The sequence below is a fragment of the Dinoponera quadriceps genome, unplaced genomic scaffold, assembly GCF_001313825.1.
Source record: "Dinoponera quadriceps isolate SergipeBrazil2010 unplaced genomic scaffold, ASM131382v1 scaffold343, whole genome shotgun sequence".
In the NCBI taxonomy this organism is placed as follows: Eukaryota; Metazoa; Arthropoda; class Insecta; order Hymenoptera; family Formicidae; genus Dinoponera; species Dinoponera quadriceps.
The window spans coordinates 218,352-242,286 of record NW_014554441.1 but is presented as its reverse complement, the minus strand read 5'-3'; the positions used below and the strand labels follow the sequence as shown (position 1 = coordinate 242,286).

At 42.8% G+C, this 23,935-nt stretch overlaps 2 protein-coding genes across 15 annotated transcripts in view; both read left to right on the top strand.

Moving 5' to 3' along the window:
• Positions 1–3,607: 3,607 nt before the first annotated feature.
• On the top strand, positions 3,608–13,207 carry LOC106748563 (ATPase family AAA domain-containing protein 1-B). 2 transcript variants are annotated; one of them, XM_014627236.1, is made up of 9 exons: positions 3,608–3,789; positions 4,977–5,162; positions 5,434–5,644; positions 11,029–11,200; positions 11,358–11,600; positions 11,694–11,895; positions 12,131–12,327; positions 12,465–12,637; positions 12,760–13,207. In XM_014627236.1, exons 1-9 carry the CDS (start codon positions 3,735–3,737, stop codon positions 12,917–12,919), a joined length of 1,599 nt encoding a protein of 532 aa, XP_014482722.1. In that variant the 5' UTR covers positions 3,608–3,734; the 3' UTR covers positions 12,920–13,207. The 2 variants fall into 2 exon arrangements, with proteins under 2 accessions (XP_014482722.1, XP_014482713.1); XM_014627227.1 differs by lacking the exons at positions 3,608–3,789; positions 4,977–5,162; positions 5,434–5,644 and adding an exon at positions 10,641–10,749.
• Positions 13,208–15,508: 2,301 nt separating this feature from the next.
• Positions 15,509–23,935, top strand: part of LOC106748504 (phosphatidylinositol 3,4,5-trisphosphate 3-phosphatase and dual-specificity protein phosphatase PTEN) — a 25,109-nt gene continuing 16,682 nt past the window's right edge. For 3 of the 13 annotated variants that reach the window (XM_014627162.1, XM_014627178.1, XM_014627171.1), the window contains exons 1-8: positions 17,507–17,642; positions 17,723–17,936; positions 18,197–18,326; positions 18,429–18,707; positions 18,801–18,946; positions 19,205–19,365; positions 19,448–19,723; positions 19,915–20,095. In XM_014627162.1, the coding sequence (XP_014482648.1) occupies positions 17,831–17,936; positions 18,197–18,326; positions 18,429–18,707; positions 18,801–18,946; positions 19,205–19,365; positions 19,448–19,723; positions 19,915–20,095 (1,279 nt within the window). In that variant the 5' untranslated portion in view covers positions 17,507–17,642; positions 17,723–17,830. The other 10 variants (XM_014627130.1, XM_014627124.1, XM_014627115.1 and 7 more) reach the window with 10 other exon arrangements.

The following is a 23,935-nucleotide window of genomic DNA, read 5'->3' as shown; positions in this document are numbered from 1 at the left end:
ATGCCGCAGGCGGGGGCGCCTCTTTATCGTTTTCCGATGGAATCGTATTTGGCGGAACGACAACGCGCATCGATGTGTTCCTCCCCTGCCCCCTTCCCGCCCTCCGCCGCGTGCAAACGTCGCGTTCCGTCATATTCGCGGGCGAGTGGATGCTCCGCGTGCGTCGTAACGGCGAGTCGAATCGTCGAGCGATACACTCGAACAATTCGGTCGAGAAGAGCGGTTAACTCGGGCGAAGAAGAGGCTGGGATTCCGGCCGCGACGCACGTCGACGTCCGACGCGCGGACGGCGCGTCACGAATATTATCCGCGAAAACGTCTCTTCCCTCTCGTTTTCTCCTTCTCCCTCTTCTTCCTCTTGTTCACCCCTTCTTTCTCCCAGCCTCAGTTCTCACTCTCGGTGCCGAAACGACTGCGAGATAGCGGGCAGGATAGCAGCCGGCGAAAAAGAGGTTCGACGCGCCTGACACGTTCTTTTCATCCGAGAAAAGAGAGCTCGCGGCACGCCGCTGCAGACGACTTCGTCCGGAGTACCCATAGCGCCCGTTTCCTCGCCAATTTTCCCCTCGCTGCGTCTGCAGCGCGTATACTGACTCGCGTCGCCGTGCAGTCACTTGGCAAGAGTGTTTCGCGATGCTTCACACATTAACGCGTGGGCCGTCGGATCGAAGAATCGCTCGATCGCACAATCGGCCGATTGATTCAGTGGACGAAATATATTCGCCGGCGATAAATCAATACTCTCCCGAGGGGTGATTATCGGGGGCCGACTTGTGTACACTCGCGAGTCTCTCTTCCTCTCGCGTTATCGGACTTATTGGATTCCGGGCTTCCTTTGTAAGCTCGTCCGGAGACGAGCTGGATGGGATAAATGCGGCGGCGGCTGTCAGAAAAGTAGGAATTCCCTCGGGGTTGCCATCGCCTGCGGATGAGAAGTTAGCGAGAAAGAGAGGAAGAAAGAGAAAGTAAGGGAGGATGAAAAGGAAAGCCACGAAGAAACGGAATGACAAGGGAGTGGAGAAGCAAGGGGGCCAGAAGGAGCGAGTAAACGAGACAAGGGTACAGGAGGAAGGTAAGGGGTGAGTTTTGCGGTAAGAACGGACGGGCCAGTCGGAGGGATGAGAGGACGAGCGAAGAGGGCAGCATAGAAGGGAGGATAGATTGCTGGTGCCAGGCTTAGGGGCGCCTCCATAGATCATAGAGGGTGCGTTTTGAATAATTTACTGAGGCTATCTGTTTCGCGCGCGAGCGGGCGCGAGCGGGACGGGGCGCAGGACCGAGAAAGGAAGAGAAGAGAGGGTGTCAAGGTTGCGCGGAATCGAGTTTACTTCCAATCACGGGCGAATTCCGATCGGGCAACGCCGCCGTCTTTTCGCACGACGGCGTTCGAACGATGAGAGAGAGGGGTGGCGCGAGATTGGGTAGAAATTATCCGCAGCTTCTTCCACGATTGAGGATACGACCGAGACTCGGAAGGTACAAGTTCGTGGGATGATGATACGTAATCTCGCTCGAAGGTGGAGAAGTCAATTTACCGCGGATTACTGTAGCGTTATCCGCCGAGAAGTTTCCTGAGATGTGTCCGACGAAAGTATGAATTTTGCCAAGCACGAAAATTGTCGAAGAAAAGGGGATAAGGTCAATGGGAATTGATCGCAGTTGTTAATGCGAATAATTTAATCTACAGGAGGATAATAAAGGGAAAGTACTAAACTGACATAGATATGTTAAACTAACATACTCATGTTTCTCAACTGTAGTGTTAAACTCTGTCGGACAGTGCACAAACTTCATCTACTGTGTACAGTGGTTAGAGCTGAAGTGGCAGTTTCTGTATGCAAACACTTTCGGTTGCGTTATTAGCATCGTTTGATTTTTCGTTGCGCTGAAATTGTGTTGAGCTTTCTTCTTGTGAAAATTAAAATAACAAGTCAACAGTAAGTAATTTATTTGATAATGCTATTTTATAGTGTAAGTTTTGAATTTTTTTAATCATTTTGGATCTCGTGTAAATCTTTATCCTCTGTCACTGAAGTGCGCAAGAAAAATTAGAGTTAGATTCTTCTGTAAACTGAGATATCTCATCTTCCAACCGACATATTTAAACTTTGCTGCAAAATATTATTTCGCAGAATACAGTTGAAGCTACCGGTGACTGATTTTCTCTTGTTTTTCTTGCTTGTTTCAGAGAGATCTCTTTCTTCATAATAAAAGATTAATATAGATCGTAAAATATATAAAATTTTAAAAAATACCTAAGATTAAAGATAACATGTGTAAAGATATGTATAATAAATGTACAAAATAATGTAATTTCAGTGCTTTTGATTTATTTTTTAATAATTTCGTAAAAATATAGGTATGTCAGTTTTGTGACTTGGTTTCTAAAAGTGTTCTCAAATATCTTAAAAAATCGTTATTTGCAAAGAACTATGTAATAATTTCCATAAGATTATTATATATTATATATTATATATATATTTTGTTAGAGAAATGTTTCTGATTTACATGCACAAAAAAAGTTCTAGATTCAAGTAAATAATTACTCCAATATTTCTTAACAAATTTGAACTTGGATTAAGTAAATTTTATTTGGATCAAGTAAATATATTTTACTTGAATAATTTATTTACAAAATATTTTATTTAGAAATATTATTTAATCTAAACAAAAATTTGCTAAAGAGTATGGAAATAATTATTTATTTGAATCTCTAAAATTTTTTTCAGTGTGTACATAAATTTTTATTTTACACTTTCAACAGAGCTTTAAAACAAAATGGTATACCTGTTTTAATGTTTTTTTTCTAACGTTTGACAGTGCGATAACGTACACTATGAAACATTGTTATATTCCCGATAATTTAAATTATTCATGCTAATAACCGCGATCGGTTCTCATTGATCTTGCCTCTCTTTCTTCGTTTATTTCAGAACGTATTTATATAGTTTGTACAAAAATTATTGTCTTTGTCTCTCTTTACCTTTCATTGAATATTGTCTCCCGAATACGCGTTGTGCACCACCGTTATGCTATTAGAGTCGCGACGTAAACGCGAACAAACGAAACTTCCCGAGACTCGGTGCAGATAAGACACGATCGAACGGCGTCAGACAACGAAGTGCTCCCTCAGGACGGTTCGCGATTCACCACGATCCGCAATAATGTCGCGCACCTTTTGTCCTCTCTTATTACCGCTTCACCTGCGTTTTCGCCGAGAAAGAGATACAAGTGGTATCCCCTTTCCCCGCTGTCTGAGGAGCGCAATACCGCCAAGCTTTCGCTGTTCCTTATCTTAATTCGAAAACTTTCGAGTCTCGCGAACGGGACGACATTCGTGGCGACTCGCTTAACGACCTCGTTCTCGGCACTCCTTGTATACTTTCCCGCAGGAAAATGCCTTGCCTTTATTATTTTTCATTGTTCTCTCATTCGTTATTTAATCTTCTGGGAAATTCAGCTCACCGAGAGCTCGCGTCGCGCTCCTCGGGGCCCCCGATCGCCTTGATCCATCACTGGCGTGGGCGATGGCGAAGGAGGAAGGAGAAGGAAGGGAAACAGAATCGCCGTACTTACGTAGGCCCGTTACGCCCAATGAATGACGCATCAGGCTCGTACGTGCAGTGCGTTCGGTACGGTGCAGGTGAATACATGTGCTACTGGTGGTCTGGTCTTGCCAGTCGAGGAGAAACCAACGGAGAGAAAGAGAAATACACGGATTTTCCTCGGAAACCATGACGTCCAACAACATCGTCGTGTTGTGCGCGTTGCTATTATGCGGCACGATAGGTAAGATTTTTCGAAGAAGGTGGACTGCGAGAGCCGAAAGAAACATGCCTCTCAGGTAGCGTTCGCCATCTTGAAAACAAACCTTACGTCTATCCACGGACAGATCCGCAAGTTGTTTCTCGAGTCAACGGACAATCGTTCGATCGCTTTCACGCTCTTCGTTACAATTATCCCGACGATACGTAGTCTTGTCAGCCAAGGCGTCACGCGTCTTGATAGAATGCGAAAATTGATCTGTTCTTTTTAGCTGCATTGCTAAACTGATACAATAAGTAAGAATAAGAAGTATATTTTGTCTCGTTCTAACTCATTACACTAGTTTAGCATTGCAGCCAGAAAGAACAGACCAAATGTCGCGAAGAAGCAACAGAGAAATACAAGCGTGCAGAGCTGTAACGAGGTCGACTAGCACCCTTCACCTCAATCATCTAGTTTATAACGTTACACTCACGAGAAATTCATTTAGTTAAATCAATTGAGTTCTTGTTTGGATATGGATAAACAAATGTTTTGGTTATAAGAAGCAAAGTTTGATTCTCTGAACCAAAGGTTTGGTTCTCTAAGTTCAGAAGTTTCAAAGAACCAAAGAGCCATTAAGAGAATTTAGAGAACCAAGTTTTGTTCTTATAACCAAAACATTTGTTTGCCCATATATAAGAATTCAGTTGATTCGACTAAGTGGGTTTCTTAGTGTAACGAAATTGAAATTCTTCTCTCTTCTGAATTACTCCAACCGCCCTGATTGCAGTAAAAAGAATAAATTGTAATTTTGCAAAATAAATATTTCTTATGACTTTTCTTCAATATTTATTAGTTAGAAAAAAATTTCACTATAATGATGGAATATATATTTTTGTGAAATATATCTAAGTTTTCTTATTAATTGGTCTATTTGCTAGGAATAAAATTTAACTGCGCCGTATTTAAATAAACATTTATTTCTGTGAAATAAACATTATATTTCACGAATAAATTTTTAAATAATTTTTCTCAATGTAGATACTCCAATGTTATGAAGTGACCGCGCAGGTGAATGCATGGTGAATTTCTTACGAATTAATGACTTTTAAAATAGGACAATTGTCTCTCCCGTCTACTTTATTAACTCTCACAATCAGACGCCAGTCGCGCTACCACCCGAAGATGTGATTAACATTAATATTGTTCTTCCAATCTGAAATACACAGGTACCGAAGCGATACGATGTTACCAATGCAGCTCCGACACCGATCCGAAGGGCGAGGACATTTGCGGCGCTTACACGAAATTCGACAGGGATAGGAACGTGCCGATCGAATGTAACAGCGAGGAGTCTCATATGCCGGGCACTTTCTGCGTGAAGTTGACCGAGCAGAGCTCGCGTGGTTTCATTTGTGAGTATACTCGCTCCGGAAAGCGACATTCTTTCAACTCTCGCGATTAGTTTTCCTTGTAGCTAATAAGAGGAGAAATTGATTTGGATTGTTCATTTGTTGTTATATCTCCGATGTATTGGAAACGTTTCAATTTCTGCAAACCAATTATGACGAGTCGTAGAGCCACAAAGAGAACGTGGCGATTAATTTCGCGCGTCTGCCGCACTCGAGAGCCGAGCTCGCGATTAATTCCACCGATCGATTAATTAATTAAACCGGAAATGTTCAGGGGACGGTAGGTGGCGGCAAGTGATTCGACGATGTGCCTCCGTCGCCAGCACCGGAGTGACAGGAGTCTGTAACTGGGGCGTCCGCGAGAACGGTGTTTTCTGGCAAGAGTGCTACTGCTCCGAGGACTCGTGTAACGCCGCGTCCAGCTTGTCGCTCGCCACGCTGCTCATGACAACGTGCGCCGCCACCGTTGTGTTGTTTTATTTTAAGTGAGGAAGACTTGTCGAGTTTACAGGACCATAGACTCTCTCGACGAGCAAAAAGAGGGAACATCGGACGCGATTGCAGGGGACCGTTTATGAAGTTCTTATCAAGGGAAGTGAGAGCCGAGGAGAAAAGAAAAAGGGAGAGAGAGAGAGAAAGAAAGCGCGATTTAGCTTGCGTCTAATCCTGAGAAGGATAGTGGAGATGTATTCTGGGAGGATTTTGGAGTTGGCTTTGCCTTAACGAAATTTTAATTAGAAGTGCCATTACCCCGCGCACGGACACTCTCGAATTCCCTCTGCTCGTTAATTTAATTTCCGTCCTGTACACTTTTAAACACGCCGACGCATGAAATTTTATTCTATTTATTATGTACATTGTCCCTGGAAACAGTGAATTTTAATCTGCGAAACTTTCAGAAGCGATATCGCGTTGCGCGTCTAATTGACGCGCCTCTGATTTTCGTTAAGCCGAAATCCACTCCGAAGTTGCCAAAGAGTACGCTTTTGTTCACCGAGCCTGCCTGTAGATACGCCTGTAGATACGAAACAGTATATCCGTCCATACGATACGCGTTAATCCGTTAACGCCTCGTGTTACACAAGAGCGAGAATCCAGAATTAAATCTCAAGCAACATATTCCGTCCGTAGGGTCCGTATCGTTAGTTCGTTTTACGTCGTTGAAGAGAAACATCGTCACGAGAAAGCTGCGGTGATAGATCTGTTAATTGTTACATTCGAAGGAACAAACGATGAGATCAGTACAAAATAGTTTGAAAGCAATAATCGACGTTACTACGTCGTCACGCCTTCGATTGTCAGAGTTCGTTGCAGCTTTCGAATTTTTATGTAATTTTATATTTTTCTACATTCATATAAACTTTGACGTGCATGTTATGCGTGTTACACAACTGAAAAGACAGATTAATCACTTGATTGATTATATTATATATTATTATATATACACAAAATAAAATATGTTACATTATGTAAAGCATGTTTGAAAAATTCAATTTTATATGATATTATGTATAAATATATATATAAAAAAAGTACATTTTTACGCTTAAAATGTGTTATGGAAAAATATTTCACCGATAAAACCGACGCTGGGTAAAAACCGAAATCGACGAAGAGAGCCGAAATTATCCGAGAGTATTCAATCGATACAAAATGATACGATTTTCCCTCCGCTTTTTTCGAGCATCGCGAACATTTCGCGAACGAACTCTCCTCGAGAGTTCAGTTCGATTTTCCCTTCTTGTCGTCGCTTGCCCTCGCGCGAAAATTTCTTTCCACGCACGACTTTTTCGGCTGTTCGTTCAGCTCGTGAATCTTTGAGAAACCATTAGACGCGCTCGCACGTCCTGCGGCGGCATTAACGAGCCGGAAAAACGCGACGAAAATGAAACCTACTTTTGTCTCTCGACTTGACTAACTTTTTATGCGGCCCGGGAAGAAAACACGGCCCGCCGGGAGATTAATGTTTTCCGCGGCGCTGATCGTGTCCGCGCGAAATTCTCATTTGCGACTGTTTACGCCTGCTTAAGTGCGGCTTATACGCTATTTCAGTCGCATTTAACGCCACTAGATTACACCGGGCCCGGTCTTATCTGGATTTACGGGTGCCTGATGTCGCCTTCCTTGTTTTTACGTGCGGTTTAAATTAACGACCGCCTCCCGAAGCTTTATTTAGATCTGTCCCAATTCCGATTAACCTGATTATTTTTCCAGCATGCGAATAATGAAACGTCGTTGGCCTTAATTAGGTGGCCTCGCGGCTCTTTTCCCCATTAAAGCCCGCCGCTGGAAAAATATAACACAGAAACGAGAGTCATATTATCATTCGAGCTCCCGCTTGCTCGACTTATCCACCTCAAACTTCGACTGAATACCTCACGCTTCCGCTCAGCGCGTTTCAAGTCAAATTTAAAAAATACCAGATAAAAGGGCCAGTCGAGATCGCAAGTGTGAAGATTGTCCCCCGGAGGCGTCCGCACAGAAAAGAGAAGAGAAAGAAAAGGAAGGTCGAGGGAGGAGAGAGAGAGGACATCGTCGAAGATACACCGCGTACCTTAAATCCGTCACGTCATTCGCACGCAGGTCGGGCGAGATCCTTGAATCGGGCGCGGCTCCTCTTACAGGAACTTTCGCAGCAACGTCCTCGACGCTATTATACCCGCAGCAGCCGAGAGATGACGTCGCCGCGGGCACACTTCCGGTATCAAGCGAGGAGAAGCCGCCAACCCTGCCGGCACACCGGCGCGCGTCACCGTAAATGCCGGAAATTCGGCGGCCGCGAGTTAATTACGTCACGCCTGTGAGACTATTAATGCCTCAACAGATCCGACGCGCCGTTGTATATGCACAATGGCCTTGGCTATTTAGGCCCTTCGCGTATACATACATTACGCGTCACCGTCCTGTGCCAACCCTCGTTACTCGGCCCCATCGTGATAATTAAGATGGTCGCGTTGAACGTCGTTGCCGACGACGCTGGTAATACTTTGGGAAAGGCCTTATCGCACGTCCCGATCCCTCCCCCCCCGAATTTACGCAAGACCGACATTCCGGAAGGCGTTTCTTCGTCGGAAGGACGAACGTAAATTCGAGACGGGCCGGATTCAAACTGGGGATCGGGCGAACCAAGATTGATACACGCGAAGAGAAAAGAAAGAGAGAAAGAGAGTAGAAGAGAATAGAATATATATTTAATTATGTTTCCTGGAATTTAAAACTTCTTAAAGTATACAGCAATAATATGTAATAGTTGGTTGTCAAATGCCCGAGTCGATCAATATACATAGTTATTTAAACCAAAATTCCTGACTAAACAAAGAAAGAAATTGGATTGAATTACAAATAAATATTAAGTCGCAGTATTCTGATTTGAATGATGAGTAAAGGTGAGGTAAGAAAGCAGAAATCTGAATAAATTTGCGTATTAACTAAATATAATGTAATATAACCGAGAGAATATTAGGAGTAAATGGCGAAAAAATTAAAATTAAATGCTACGTACTAAGAGCTAAGCGCGTTGCATGAAGAAAAATCAAGGTTTTAATGAAAAACTAAGAAAATAAGGAGAGAAAAGAAAACTTTACAGAGCAAAAGAGCGGATTCGGAAATTCGCGTTAAAGGAAGAAATATTATAAAACGGGCCTTTAAGAGCCAAATCATAATGATTAGCGACATATTATTTTAATTATTGTGAGAGGATACATGTATATGAAAATATATATAAAAAAATTATTGACTCCGTTCATTGACTCAATCATTGACTCGTTCGTTCAGCATGGAAGATTCTTCGCATATGTTTGCTTGAAAAATTATCCAGTGCATGCGCCATTACACACTCAACAATATATCCTTCCGTAATAATTAAAATAATATGTCGCTTTAACAGCTGCGATTTGGCTCTTAAAGACCCGTTCTGTTTCTTTATGGTTAGTCACCATGTGCGATTTGTTGCGATCGTAATAGGAGATTCGTGGATTTCACAAGCGTGAGTTGCTGACTATGTAACATCTCAGACAACACAATGTCCAAAATCGGGACATAAGACGTTTTTTAGACGTCTTAACCACTTGCGCTGGCAAGAAATTCACAGGCGCGTGTGCCAGAACGGTCCAGTGTAACTCGCTGGGAGGCGTCACACAGGATTTTGGACATTTGTGCTGTCTGGGATTCCAAACAACACATGTATTTAAAAGACGTCTTAATGTTATCTGGGTTGGAAGGTGATGAAGGAAACTGGATTAATTTCACCGGCGAGAATTTCGAGAAACGGCGGCTTTTACGTTTAAAAAGATCACGCGTTACCTTGTTCATCATCCTCGTTAGAGATGCAAAGGGGTCGTTGTTAAGATTTCGGGCGAGGATGGTATATTAGCGATTTTCCCGGACGGGCGCTTCATTTTCTACGGCGGAGTGGCTCCACCGGCTGCATTCTGGTCGTTATTGCATCACGGCCTGCTTAATTAGCCGTCGCGAGGGCGGAAAGTGCGCAACCTTGGCGCCCCCAACGGCACTTCCTATTTTCATAACGCGCTCCGCTATCCTATAAGAAGGCACGAGAGGATAAGCGAGTTTCGAGAATCTCGAGAAGCTTAACTCGTTATATCACCGCGTATAATTTATTTTACGCCTCGGGCTTTTAACTCGAAATAATATCGTTGCATGCGTATTTTACCGTGCGGTTCCTTACTCCTTTAAAAGCTTCACGTATAACAGTCGGGGTGACTTTCGTCAAACTCCAATAGAACTAATCGACGGTTAATTCAGTCGACAGAGTCGCCAACATGAGAGATAAAACGCAGTTTGTTATTACGAGTAAGATCATTTTTGATCTGTTCTTTTTAGCTGAACTGGCTGCACTAGTTCAAGAAATTTACCTACACATTGAAGTGTGTGTGAAACGTACGTACAAAATTATCACACTTCAGTTCAATTATAAAAAAACAGACCAAATGTGTATGTAAATTTCTTGAACTAGCACTGCCAATTAAGAAATTCAGTTAAAAAGAACAGACTATCTCTTGTTTTCTCTTTATAACATATTTAAAACTGATATCAGTTGTGTATTAACTGCTTCTTTAGCTGATACGCAGAATTATTAATTTTCTGGTTGTTGTTGGACAACAAATCGCATAGCTGGAGATTTTTGTTGTCAGTATTGTATGTGCCGGTTAATCATCGGTTAGTTTAATGATGGTAGTTGGATAGAAGTCATCTTTAGAATCAAGATTTCGATCTTTCGCATTCTTCAAATTTTATTTGTTTATGTTGAATCTTTCTCAAAAATTAGAATTTTTACAGTTAAAATTTTCGGATTCGCAGTATTTGAATTAAAATGTTTTAATTTGTTAATTTATAATTTGTCGGAAAACAGCCTAATGTAGACCATTGCGTTCTTTTTTACCCAGACTCCTTGTTCAATGCGCAAACGCAGGAAATTAGTTCCGCTAGTAATACTGCGCCGGAGTGCGTCGGGAAATAAATCCGCAGTTAGGTTAGGCTATGTTTAGTCAGGTTATGGTTAGAGATAGGTTAGAGAGGTTAAGTTAACGACGGTGGTTGTGTCAGCAATTCGACGTATCGCAGGTTGCAGGTTAGCAAATTCGCGTTAGTGATAATTACTCATTTTGAAAATAGAATAAACCGTTTTGCCATCATCGTGTTATTTTCCGCTTAACGTTTTTCGATGTCTCATTGGTCTGTAACGTATTCAATGGACGACTCTCGAGTTTTGCACTATGTATCGAAAATAACCTCAAAATCAGTACAACGTGTTACAAACTCAGTTTAATAAAGGAAGAGAAAAGAGAACGTTCAGCGGAAGAGAACAGAAGATGTCTGATCGTAACATATACCGCGGCGAATTTTGCAGAAGAATATCGCAAATCATGAACATGGTCGCGGATAGCGGACTGACGCGTTTTGAAATGTTTTTGTTCGTGGCGAGGTTGACTTGCGTCACAGCGATCGGCTTCTTCAGCATGAAGTGGGTTATGAATCAATTGGATCCCAACAGTACCAGCAAGAAGCGAGCTAAGAAAAAGGTTCATTAGTCGTTATGTATTGTGTCCGTGAGGGATAAGTCACGATCGTGCATTATTTCCCACTTGCAAGCAGAGCTCTGATCGTATGATGTAACACAAAGAGCATCGAAATCACGAGTAATATCGGCACTTATTATGGAAACAATATGTGTTTTAGGCTCGCGAGCAGTTGCGCAAATTGGCTGAAACTGACAATCACGCGCGATCCTTTGATTTAGAGCAGCTAACTGATTATGAGGCAATAATAGCTACTCACTTAGTAGATCCAAATGACATCAAAGTGTCATGGAACAACATTGCTGGTTTGGAGCATGTCATTCGAGAGCTCAAAGAGACTGTCATATTACCCATCGAAAGGAAGGAGCTATTCGAGGATTCTCAGCTGACGCAAGCACCTAAGGTGCCTTGGTTATTAATTTATCATTGAAAGAGAAAGAGATCATAGTTTCTAAGATGGACTAATAATTGAAACGTGCTTGCATGTTGCTTTCAGGGAGTATTGTTGCATGGCCCACCAGGTTGTGGCAAAACCATGATTGCAAAGGCTACCGCCAAAGAGACAAAGACACGCTTTGTAAACTTGGATGTCAGCATCCTAACTGACAAATGGTATGGGGAAAGCCAAAAATTAACCGCTGCTGTTTTCTCTTTAGCGGTGAAGCTTCAGCCTTGCATCATCTTCATCGATGAGATCGGTACATTGCAACAATAATTCCTTAAATTCGAAAATAATGCTTTCTTTCTTTTTGATTTTGTTTCTTCTCAGATATTTTTATTCTTCATATTTTTGTAAAGTATACGTGTGTGTGTGTGTGTGTGTGTGTATGATAATTTGCTATAAATTGCAAATTCTAAATATATACGTTAAAATTATACTTTGCAGTTGATAGACAAGATTTCTCGCTTCTAACGTACTTTTAAAATCGACAGATTCGTTCTTAAGAGTGCGTAATACGCAAGATCATGAAGCTACGGCGATGATGAAGGCTCAGTTTATGTCGTTGTGGGATGGTTTGATAACCGATCCTTCATGTACCGTAATTATAATGGGAGCTACTAACAGACCACAAGATTTAGATAGGGCAATTCTGCGGCGTATGCCGGCGACTTTCCACATTGGTTTGCCGGTGAGAATTTATAAGTATATTTATAAGTAGTTGTGCTTGATTAAAAAGATTTATTACTGTAAAGCGTACATGATAATCGTAACATGTAAGCATTACAATGTATTCATGGTCACATAATGATGCAATATCCGTCTCAGAATGAGCAACAACGGTTAGATGTTCTGAAGTTGATTCTGCGGAACGAACCGATAGCCGATAACGTGGAGATCTCGACATTGGCGAAACAAACGGAAGGCTTTTCCGGCTCGGATCTACAAGAACTTTGTCGGAACGCGTCCATCTATCGTATCAGAGATTACCTACATACGCAGTACGTATATCCAAATCTATCATAATGATGGGAATGAATACAGATTTTTTCTCCGGAAGTGAGAAATTCTGAAAGCAGGGTATGTCCGTTGTGGACGTTCCATAACGTTGTTTACTTTACAGCGATGGGTCCAATTCGTCGCATACTACGGACGATGAAGAGTATCACGATGCAGTGCGGCCCATTACGATGGAGGATCTGCTGAAGTCGTTCAAAAACATGCGAATGTCGAAATTACACACAGGCATATTTTGCACGGCGAAGCCGCCGGACTTAGATTAAAAGAGGAAAAGTCGGAAATGTCCTATTGTATCGCATTAGTTGTCTATGAGTTCTGACGGTTTTTCACGTTGTTTTAATTAGCAACGTGAGATGCTATTTTGCAAATTTCCTTCCGGATCATCAATATCGAGAAATTTTTAACAGTTTTGTCCAACGATATGTCGGGGTAGCATGAAAAATTATAATTTAGTTAGTATCCCAATTATACTTACAATTTCACGATTAAAGCAAAAGACATTGCATAAATACATTTTTTAATGAGATAAAATAAAGTTACGCGGTAAAGAATACGATCGTATTATGACGTCAAATGCGTACGATAACGTATAACGAGGAGGGAGAGGGAGAGAGAGAGAGAGAGAGAGAATGAGAGAGTGAGAGAGAAAGAGTGAGAAATGATATTAAGATATTTATATCTGCGTGGGAAAATTTCAGTTTTGTACGATGTTTAGAATGCTATCCTGTTTCTACAAACTTTCGACTCTCAATTTAGAATAATATCCTTTGAATAATTTCTTCTGCGATGAAAGGTATGTGTCCAACGTCTGTTATCTTTGTACGATTGAACGTACAACAGTATTAAATTACGAGAAGAAAAGAACTCATATAGATAGGACGATTTTGAATAATACAACATGTGTGATCAGGTGGGCCGATAATGAAAACGAGAAACGATAAATTTCATTTGTTACACTAGTTGTATCGTCAAGAACGACGCAAAAGCGACACGCGTATGATCTTACTCGTTCGCATTTGAGTCTGGAAGTCTGAGGCTCAGTGTACCTCATCGCTATAATATATTTTTGCATATAATGTATTTGATCTGTTTATGTATAAGTCCAGATAACACGCAAAATGCATTTCCGTGCGCATTCTTGAACAAGAGTAATTTATATTTAAGTCAAACAACTGGAACTGTAAACTGGAATCATAGCAATTATTCATATTAAACCTAAATCATACACTTTGTTGGCAATCTCTTTAGTATTTATTCTAGTACACTTCGATAAAGAGATTCGATTCTAGTAGATCGATATTATTTGCAAATTTTATATATTAAACATAGAAGAATATATAAAGAGAGATTTAAAGGGAGAACAAAAAATGTTAAGACATTTTTAGATTGAATCGTCTTACATATCGACAAAGACATCGAGCTTTCTTTTGCGTCACAGTTTCAGTTTCAGCTGTATTCACGTGCGTCTTGATGTAATATAAATACACGCTGATACATTTTTCCTCTTTCTTCTAATCTTTTTTTTTCTTTTCTTTTTACAAGCTGTTACGAACACGACCTTAACCTTCATGTGCCATTCGCGATTTCATTTCAAACTGGCGATTGTGTCTTATTTACGATTCCCAACTGTCCGCCATCAAGGAGTACAATTAAAAAAGTCGTAATGAACTTAACAATATAAACGTTAAATATATGCCGATCTTGTACATATACATGTAAAAAACAAAATACATAGTACATCGTTTAATACAGAAGTTATCTAGAGACGCACTTTTTCAGATTTAATTCAGCAATTAACGTAATTGGGGAATTGCTTTGTTGTTATCACTCCATTGCAGAATAAAATAAGAAAATATTAAAAGAGCACCGAGATTACGTAAAAAAAAAATAGAATAACAAATTTGCAAAACACTTTGAGATTAAGCGCCAAAAACAAGTGAATAATAATATGAAATATATATACGTATAGCTAGTGAAAAGAACGAACACAGAGATGTATAGCAGTAAATGCAACTAATATAGAAATAAAAGTGGAAGGAGAGCTCTCTCTAAAATGCAGTAAAATTTATTTCAGGTCGAGGCAATAGCTTAAAGGTAGTAACTGTAGCCAATAACTACCCCGATGACGACGGTCCTCACAAAATTCAGGAAAAAAAAGTCAGGTAGAAAGTTGGAAGAATGACAGCATCTCACGAGAGGAACAGACGTTTATTTAAGAAGAAGCAGGACTGCGATTACGCGGTATCAATGTGTCGGTGTAAAAAAACGTCAAATGATACTTTTGCGAAAATATTTTTCCAAATCATCATCTTTCTCTCTCTCTCTCTCTCTACCAGACTTCGTAACGGAAAGTGAAATTATCAAAACGAAATTTCACCTGCGACGATCACAGACGTAATAAACGCGACAGATGCTTGACGGAGAAACGCTCGAATCGCAATCGATACATCGTAATTAAGAAATTATACAGGTGAAATCTCGTTCTTGATAAATTTATTTAGGCTGCAGCAGCAACGATAACAATAACAGGGGGAATCAAGAGAACCGAAGACGCGACGTTCGCGCGCTCCTCACCTCCTGCTTCTCCTCTTCCTCCACCATTTCCTCCTCCGCCACCTCCTCCCGCGAGGCGATCCGGAGGAGCCGCGGGCGCGCGCGCACGCCTGACAAGAGAACGCCGCGACGGTGAATCCGGCAAGTGAACGCGAGCGTGCGTGCGTGCGTACGTACGTACGTACGTCCCGGAACCGACGTAGCGGAGTGAGCGAGCGAACACGAGCGAGTGAGCGAAGCCGCCTGCGAGGCCGGCCGCGGGGGTGGAGAGGAGGGAAGAAAGCGGAAAAAAGACACGCGCCGTCATGACGTTAACATTAACGACACGAACCGAGCGTACCACGACGTGCCGCCTCCGTCGTCGCCACCGTGCAAGAAGGTGCCGGTAATATCTCGCGCGCGCTGACGCCTACAGCCTCGGCTACAGAACGTAGAGGTACGCCGCAGGAGCGACGGCGACGATCTTCATCTATTCGTCCGTATGACAAGAGAGAGGGAAGGAGGAAGGGAGGGAGAGAGAGAGAGAAAGATCGTGCGCGCGGAGATAGAGGGAGACAGGAGCAAGAAAGAGAGAGAGGGAGAGAGAGAGAGAAGGAACGAGCAAGTGTAAGGCCAGCATTTCATTTGTCGTACGATGAGCATTGTTGGATGTGCCGATTGGCTGTGGCGAGCGCGCATGCGGCCGCACGTACGACAACATTTGTCATACAATATGTAATATAACCTTTACTGCGCTGTTTATCGGCCAGTCGCCATATTGTCGTAAACGAAACGTCGTAAGAACGTCGGTCTCTCTGCTCGACTTTGCGCTACGACAAAAATCTGACAACTCTCCGACGGACGCCCCTCCACTTGTGTACTTGTCGGGAACCAATCGGTACGTCCGACAAACTCGTCGTGTATATACGACAAATGAAATGTTAGCCTAAGCAGCGCGCGCGTCGTCGTCGTCGGCCGCGCTCTGTCTCTTTCTCTCCGTGTCAGTTTGGAATCGCGTCGCGGTCCGCCGATCTCTCGATGGGAAGCAACATGTGACGAGTCTCGGTGCGCGAGATCGCGTGCGACTTTGTAGAGTCGCGCGAGAGCACGGCCGCCGACAGCATCGCGGCCGCCGTCGATCGCGTGAAACGAACGGCGCCGCCGCCGTGTGCCGCTCGCGCGCGCGCGCACGCATGCGAGAAGGAGCGAGAAGAGGCGCTCCTGTCTGCCTCTCGCTCACTCACTCGCTCTCTTTACGGGAGAGTGCAAGCGCGCTTAACCTAAAACTCTCTCTCGCTCGTTATCGCTTCCCTCGTCCCGTCTTGTGTCATCTCATTTCGTTTCGTCTGGTCTCGTCTCGCGAATCTCGTCTTGTATTCCGGTGAATCCGTCGCACTTCGATAAGCGATACCGCGAATAAAGCGAAGCGAGCGAGCAAGCTAGCAGGAGCAGCATCACCAGCAGCACGTCGAATCGATCTCGACGCCGCTTGATCGCGCCGAGAGATCATCTCGCTCCTAGGCATCATCGTCGCCGCGCTTCGTCTGTCGGCGATGCTAACCTGTCGCGCATCCGTCTCGCTGAGCGTTTGTCGGCGTTAACGCGTGTGCAAGTAGTTTAGTGCCGCGGCTGAACGGGCGCCCGTGAGCGAACACCTCGCTCTTTCTCGTTCTTTCGCTCCGTCAGTGTCACCACGTTATTCCAGGTAACGGTAGAACATCGTAGACTCTCCTCCTCCCCCCTCCGTTGGCTGGCGCGGGTGATGATTGTCCTTGTGGTTTCCGGGGGGGCAGAAATGTCTGTCTGTTCAGTGGAAGGATAAAGAAGTTCATTGGACAATGTTGTGGCCAGTGCCCTTGGTAGTAACTATGTGCTTACGCAGACTGTGAGAAAGTCACTGTCTGTTCCTGGCCAGTATACCCGTCAGCGGGGTTGAACACTCGCGGAATCCTCCTGTGGAAGCCTCTGCCTGTATCCTACCTCGTGGGAAATACATATACCATTGTGTATGGTGTGGGCTTTTGTGTTATGTGTTCTTTCACCAGTGTAGACAGCTTTTCTGTTCTGGACAAAGGCTCGGCTTTCTGCCAAGGTTTGCTGTGTGTGTACATGTATGTGTGTGTATATGTATGTTTGTGAATCACACCAAACCTCGGACTCTGGGCATTGGGCACTGGTGATCACCATGAGGTCCGTGTCCAGTCAAGAACCTATCGAGCTAAGCTTCACAGTGGAGACATAGAACACTCTCTCGATGAGAATGCATAATTAAAAGGACACATGTTCTGGGAATTGATGGGTATATGCTTTTCCTGCAGGAGACCCACCAGTGGCAGGTTGAACAGTAAAATCTCTGAGCATATTTCGGCATCAGTAACTCCCCTCCATGTTTGTCTGGAGGAACAAAGAGGACCAGAACTGGGCTCATGTGACGCTCCAGCTCACAAGCCTAAGGTAAGCTTGCACATCGTATTTAGTTCGATAGAATTTGTGTCTACATGCGTTATTCTTTCATCGGGTGATTTTCACCACAGGTCAAAAGTACCTTTGAGAATCAAAAAGCAGAAGAGGAGGTTCCAGAGGAGGCGGAGGGTGGATCAACCGAAATCGAAACAGAAGAGTTAAAACAGAGTCAACCGAGTATGGCAAATACCATCAGCAACATGAAAATGACTAATCCTATCAAAGGGTTGGTCAGCAAACGCCGTAAACGTTTTACAGAAGATGGGTTTGACCTTGATCTCACGTGTATCCTTCCTTATTCAATAGACACAAAGAAAAAAAAGTTCTGTTCTAGCTAGAAATATTTGTAAACACTTAGAAGTTGATTCTCTGGTGTCATTTATATGATATTTGATGAAGGTATAGTTATTTGGTATACATTTCTGCATTTGTTTATGTACCATTAGATATTAGAATATTCCACAGGAACAAAACAATGTATGCTTTGTCTCTATGTTTCTTATCGCTTTTATTTATAACAAATTCCTTAACTGTTTTCATACCAGATATAAGAGATAATTTAATAGCAATGGGTTTCCCTGCTGAGAGGCTGGAAGGAGTATACAGAAATCATATTGACGATGTTGTTAAATTGCTGGAATCCAAACACAAAGATCATTATAAGATTTATAATTTGTAAGTTGTTAAAATAGCAACACTGAGACAAAGCTTCTCAATCGCAACAAACAGCTTTGCTTTGCTGTTGCGAACATTATATTAACGTCAAAATTTATTCAGGTGTTCCGAAAGGTCCTACGATTGCAAAAAATTCAAACAGAGGGTGGCGACTTACGCATTCGACGATCACAATCCACCGAAACTAGAACAAATTAAGCCGTTCTGCGAAGATGTGCACCATTGGCTATCCCTACACAAAGAAAACGTAGCCGTGGTCCATTGTAAAGCGGGTAAAGGTCGGACAGGTGTAATGGTGTGCTGCTATTTACTCCATAGCAAGCAATTCGCCAATGCCATGGATGCTCTTAATTATTACGGAACGAAGCGGACTCACGACAGGTAAACGCCTTAAAAGTTTGTACTATAGAACGTATTGTAAATAGCGCGACATCGAGATAATTCTCTCACATTTGGTTTTACTGTGTGCTGTAGGAAGGGTGTGACGATACCTTCGCAGAGGAGATACGTGGACTATTACGCAACTCTTGTTCAAGAAGGTCTCAATTATCAACCAGTGACATTGATACTTCGTAAAATACAACTGGATCCGGTCCCCATTTTTAACGGTGGTCAAGGAAGTAAGTATAAAACGTAAATGGGTATATTATTATCGTCTTAAAATCACTAGAAATTTATTCTAATACACTTTAAGGGAGTATTATTATAACATACTATTAATTTTTCTCTTATTCATATGAAGAAAAATTGTGTTCACTAATTTTTCTTTTAACTGATATCTCCGGCGCAAATTCAATTTATATAACAGTTAATTTATACGATAGCTGTCTTTGGAATAATTAGACCTTATAACACGTTCTTCGTCCGTTGTGTCCTAGCTGTGCGTTTTGTGATCTCGGAATCTAACAAAAGGATATTCATGGAAGATTACGAAGTACGGAAAGGTACCTCTTCTATAACCATCTCGCTAGAGCGCAGCGTAGCATTAACGGGAGATATACGGGTGGATTTCTTCAACAAGCCGAAGATGAAACGGAAGGTAGGCTGAAATTGAAATTTTCTTAATTTACTTTGACGTGCGGGGTGTCCACGGTAGATCACTGTTTCGATTGTCTTTCTAGGAGAAGATGTTTCACTTTTGGTTCAACACGTTTTTCGTCCGAGAATACACAACCTCTGACTACGACAACGGCGAGTTACCGAGATCGACAAGGGCATTGAGCTGCGACGGCACGGCCATGGAGTCGCCAATGGTTATGTCGCACGTGAGATCTAGGACTGGATCGTTGGCGAGTCTCGGCCCCATGCCTCCTACTCTCGTTTTACGGATAGACAAGTGGGGTTTAGATGATGCCCACAAGGATAAGAATCACAAGCAGTACAGTTCAGATTTTAAAGTGAGTGTTCCACCACACCTGTCGCGATATAACAATGAAATCGAAGCGAAAACACAGTGTGGATCGATCGTATTGGACTTTCATCGGTCCTAAAACCAATTCAAACCAAAGTCCCGAAACATTTGAGTATCCACTGAGATCCGAATTAACAACAAGCCCCAACGATCACTCGCGGTCTCTCTTGATTACAGGTGAGTCTATTTATGCATTGCGTGGGCGGAAGTATATCGCCGGCAGTGCCGGCGTCGACGAACAGAACAGGGGACGGTGTGCAGCTGGGGATGGCTGGGCAGGAGACGTCGAGTGAGTCGAGCGAGGCGGACAGTAGCGAGTGCGACACGACCGGCGACGACGAGGACGGTTGGGATTCTGGTGAGTCCTCTGCATCTCTGGTGGTGAACCACCGCCAACACCATCCCCTTATACACAGCAGTAGCCGTACACACGTTACTACCGCTAATCCGCGACTCAGTCTGAAAGAGACGGCTAAGGGCTTGCTGTCGCGCGGCGATAAGAGCAGGAGCAGTAACAGGCAGAGCGTGGTCGGCGCGAACGCGAAGTGCGCCTCCGTGTTCGCGCGGCCGACCTCTCTCGACACGTAGTTAGTAGCTAGCTCGCTTCTGGTACTTAAGAAAGAGCGGTTTTTCTCCGTCGGTACTCTTCGCGCGCGCGCGCACACTCACACACACACACATGTATACGCAAGTACACTTTTTTCCTCGCGAAATCGCACGACACGCGCGCGCGTTTCGCGTTCTCTCCGCGAAATCGCGAAACTACGCACACGATTGATGTATTTTCTTTTTCTTTCTTTCCGCGCAACGGTGCGCTTATTTAACGGCTTGGTACGCATAGAGTGATGACTAGGACCCGGATTTTTCCCCATTCTTTTTTTTGGCCTTAATAATATTCGCTACTCTTCTCTTAATTGTACAGTGTCATTTCCTTTTTCACATTCTTTTTATCCGTCTCTATACATATATATATATATATATATATATATCTTTCTCTCCTCTTTCTCTTTCTTTCTCTTCGGTACATCGTGGGACCATGAGCTTTACTTTTTCCGCATTGACGACTCGTATCTTACCGATTAGAATCCGCGACGAGCGTCACGATTGTTCGCGTAATGTTCGATAATTCAGGCGGTTGGTGTCATTCAGCTCCGACTCGCGACTCTTCGCAGCGATTTGTGCAAATCGATCGGCTTACCTTAAGAAGTAACGCCGTGATTAACGCAATAAATTCTCACGGCAGAAAGAGGTGCACATTCGGGCCCTAGTTGTAACATTTGTGACAACAACCCGACCGTTTTGTTACTCTGGCACGTAATGAATCGCGAACCGACACCGCCAGCCAGTTCGCTCCGGCGACTCGTGTGTCTCGCGCGAACGTGTGTATTGTCATGTGTTTTCGAACGATCGCCGTATCATGCGACAGGGCATTTATCTGTTAAACGGAATCTTCGAAATTGTATCGGGAACTGTCCGGCACGCCGCTGTCCACGCAGCAAATTGTTCGGAAACGAAGAAATCGGTAACTTGTATCACGATTATTCGCAAACGATTCAATAAAAGGAATCTTTCGTAGCAAAATTCGCAACGGCTCATCCTTTCATTTTTTTTTCTTTTTCTTTAAATCGGCATTCGCGTGTCATTCTCGAGAACGCGAGACGAATTATCGGTTCTTCCCCCCTTCCCCCCCTTTTTTTTTTTTAATTTCTTACCGGAATCGCGTGTACGCTCGCATACAGCGTCGAACTTCTCCGTAACTCCGTCGGAGTTGAGAATCGCGTCGGTACAGGGGAAAGAGAAGGAGAATACACAGAATACACACATTGAGAGCTGTCAGGCTGTGCGATATCCGAGGTCTTGGGTATCCTCTGAACACGAATTTCTGAGCTCGCGTTCACGCGCGCCTCTCACTTCAATCGGAGCACTCTATCTTGTAGGATAACCCTTGTTGACCATTTTTCTTGTGATTATATTATATCTAAGTGATACGCATACATTTTTATTATTATATATACATAGTATATATATATGTATATTATATGTAGACGTTTGTGAGAGGTAAGCGAGGAATTTACAGATATACGTGAGAGAACAATTACGTTTGACTAATGTTAAAACGTACATATAGCTTCACCATAGGTACATACATACACACAGGTACATACACATACACAGACACACCACGTACACACAACAGAGACAAATCGACATTTAGACATATAGACAGACAGACAGAGATACTTATATTCCACCAAAGTAAATCGTAGTACAACTCTTGAACAATTTATGCGCTGTTAAGATAATCTCGTAAACGGGACGAGGAGGTGAAAGAAAAAAAAAGGAAGGAGCGTAACAGCGCACGGAATAGACGGCGGTAAAATTCGGTTTTAAGAAAGCGGTATTAAAACTGAATTTCTACCAAGCCGGTTGCCGGGATCTTTACAGCTCGCAACAGGAAGATACACGTTTGCTTGTCGTTTATCGTGACGAAGTACAAATTATGTAGAGATCAGCTTTTATATATGTACGTTGTACGTTCGTTAAAACCGTCGGGGATTTATACGCGAGTGCCACGGGTGCTGCCGACTAGATAGCGATTTTTCTACTCGGTTTACAACGCTAACAGAAACGCGGATCACAAAACGGGACTCAGACCTATAAGTAGTAAAAGTTCAGAAAAAGAAGGAGAAACGTGAAACACGAGACATCAGGCAGTGTACAAAGGAAGGGAAAAGAAAAGAGAAAATCTGAGCGTAGATTTAAAACCGATTGTCTTTCTACTGTCTATATTGCTTTTTAATGTATACAGACAGGATTACACTTAGATTTAGATACATACGTAACTCTCGTTGCGAATGTATGTATAAATATACATAATCTATATATATATATATATATATAAATATACGATAGGAAGTATATAAATTACATAACTGAGTAGTGGACATACACCGGCTTCGGGGTTGAACGAATAGTTATCACGCAATTATCTATCGAGTTCTACAGTTTCTTTTTTCACTAGATTAATTAGGTGAAATTGTTAAGTAGAGGTATGGTGGTAATTGTAACTCTCGATTAGCGCGATATAGAGCGAACGAATAAGCGTCGTTTAGTATTACTTTATCGGGTTAAAGCCGAGAAACTATCTCTTCGTACAAGGCTGGAGTTGTGAGATACGGTGAAAATATAAATTGCGTTTTTTTATTTCCCGCGACGATGAATCGAATTTTAATATCGCTTGGAGCACACACACATACACACGGTGTTATTTGCGATTAATAATAATATGTACGTATTAGTAAAGTGAGTGAAAAGAAAGGAAAAGGAAAAGAAAAAGTAGGAAGATTTGGAGGCGTCTTTTCGTTGATAACGGTGTCCGTTTCTAACGATTAGTAAGAGTGGAACAGACAGACAAATAAAACAAACAACCACACATACTCACACACTCACTCACTCTATACGTTCCGCCGTATCTCTGAATACGTAGGAGACGATTATATTTATTGTATAATTAGAATTTTGTTAAAACTTCTGAGTAAAGATAAGGTGAACGTCCGTGTAAGATTTTTTCGCGACCAGAACGACCAGGAACGTCTGTAATCGCGATGAAATTCGTCACACGCGCGTGGAAGTATGTGAATAATTACCCTGTTCAAACGTAACTGAGGAGCTCGCGAAGTAGTTCGCGAGGAGCATCGTGCGATTCAAATTCTCGAGATCTATATCTCCCCCTGCCCGTTCCCCTCTCTCCGTGAAGTTAGAATTAAGATTCGCGAAACACGGATTTGTAAATACGTAGCGATGAATTTACGTCGGTGTGTATTCATAAGGGCCGACTCGGCAGACCGACTCGTACAATGTACGTAGAGGATGCCACACAGTTCGCGATCTTAATTTCAACGACAAATTCTCCGGTGTATCTTCGAAGTCGATTGTTTGGTGACGTCGAGACACCCACATAAGTTGGAAGAATTGAAACGGAAGAGTTCGTCACGAGGTGGATTTAGCCGGACAAATATATTCGTGACGAAACGATAGGAATTGAGAAAATCGACGAGAGAAAATCGATCTCGAATCTTCCGAAGAGGAGCACGTCGTTGAAATCACGATTGCGCGAATCGCGGAATTTGTACATATATTTGTCGTGTGGCGTGCAGGTTTTCCGGAGACGAGAGCGTCTCCGAAATATCTCAGGCTG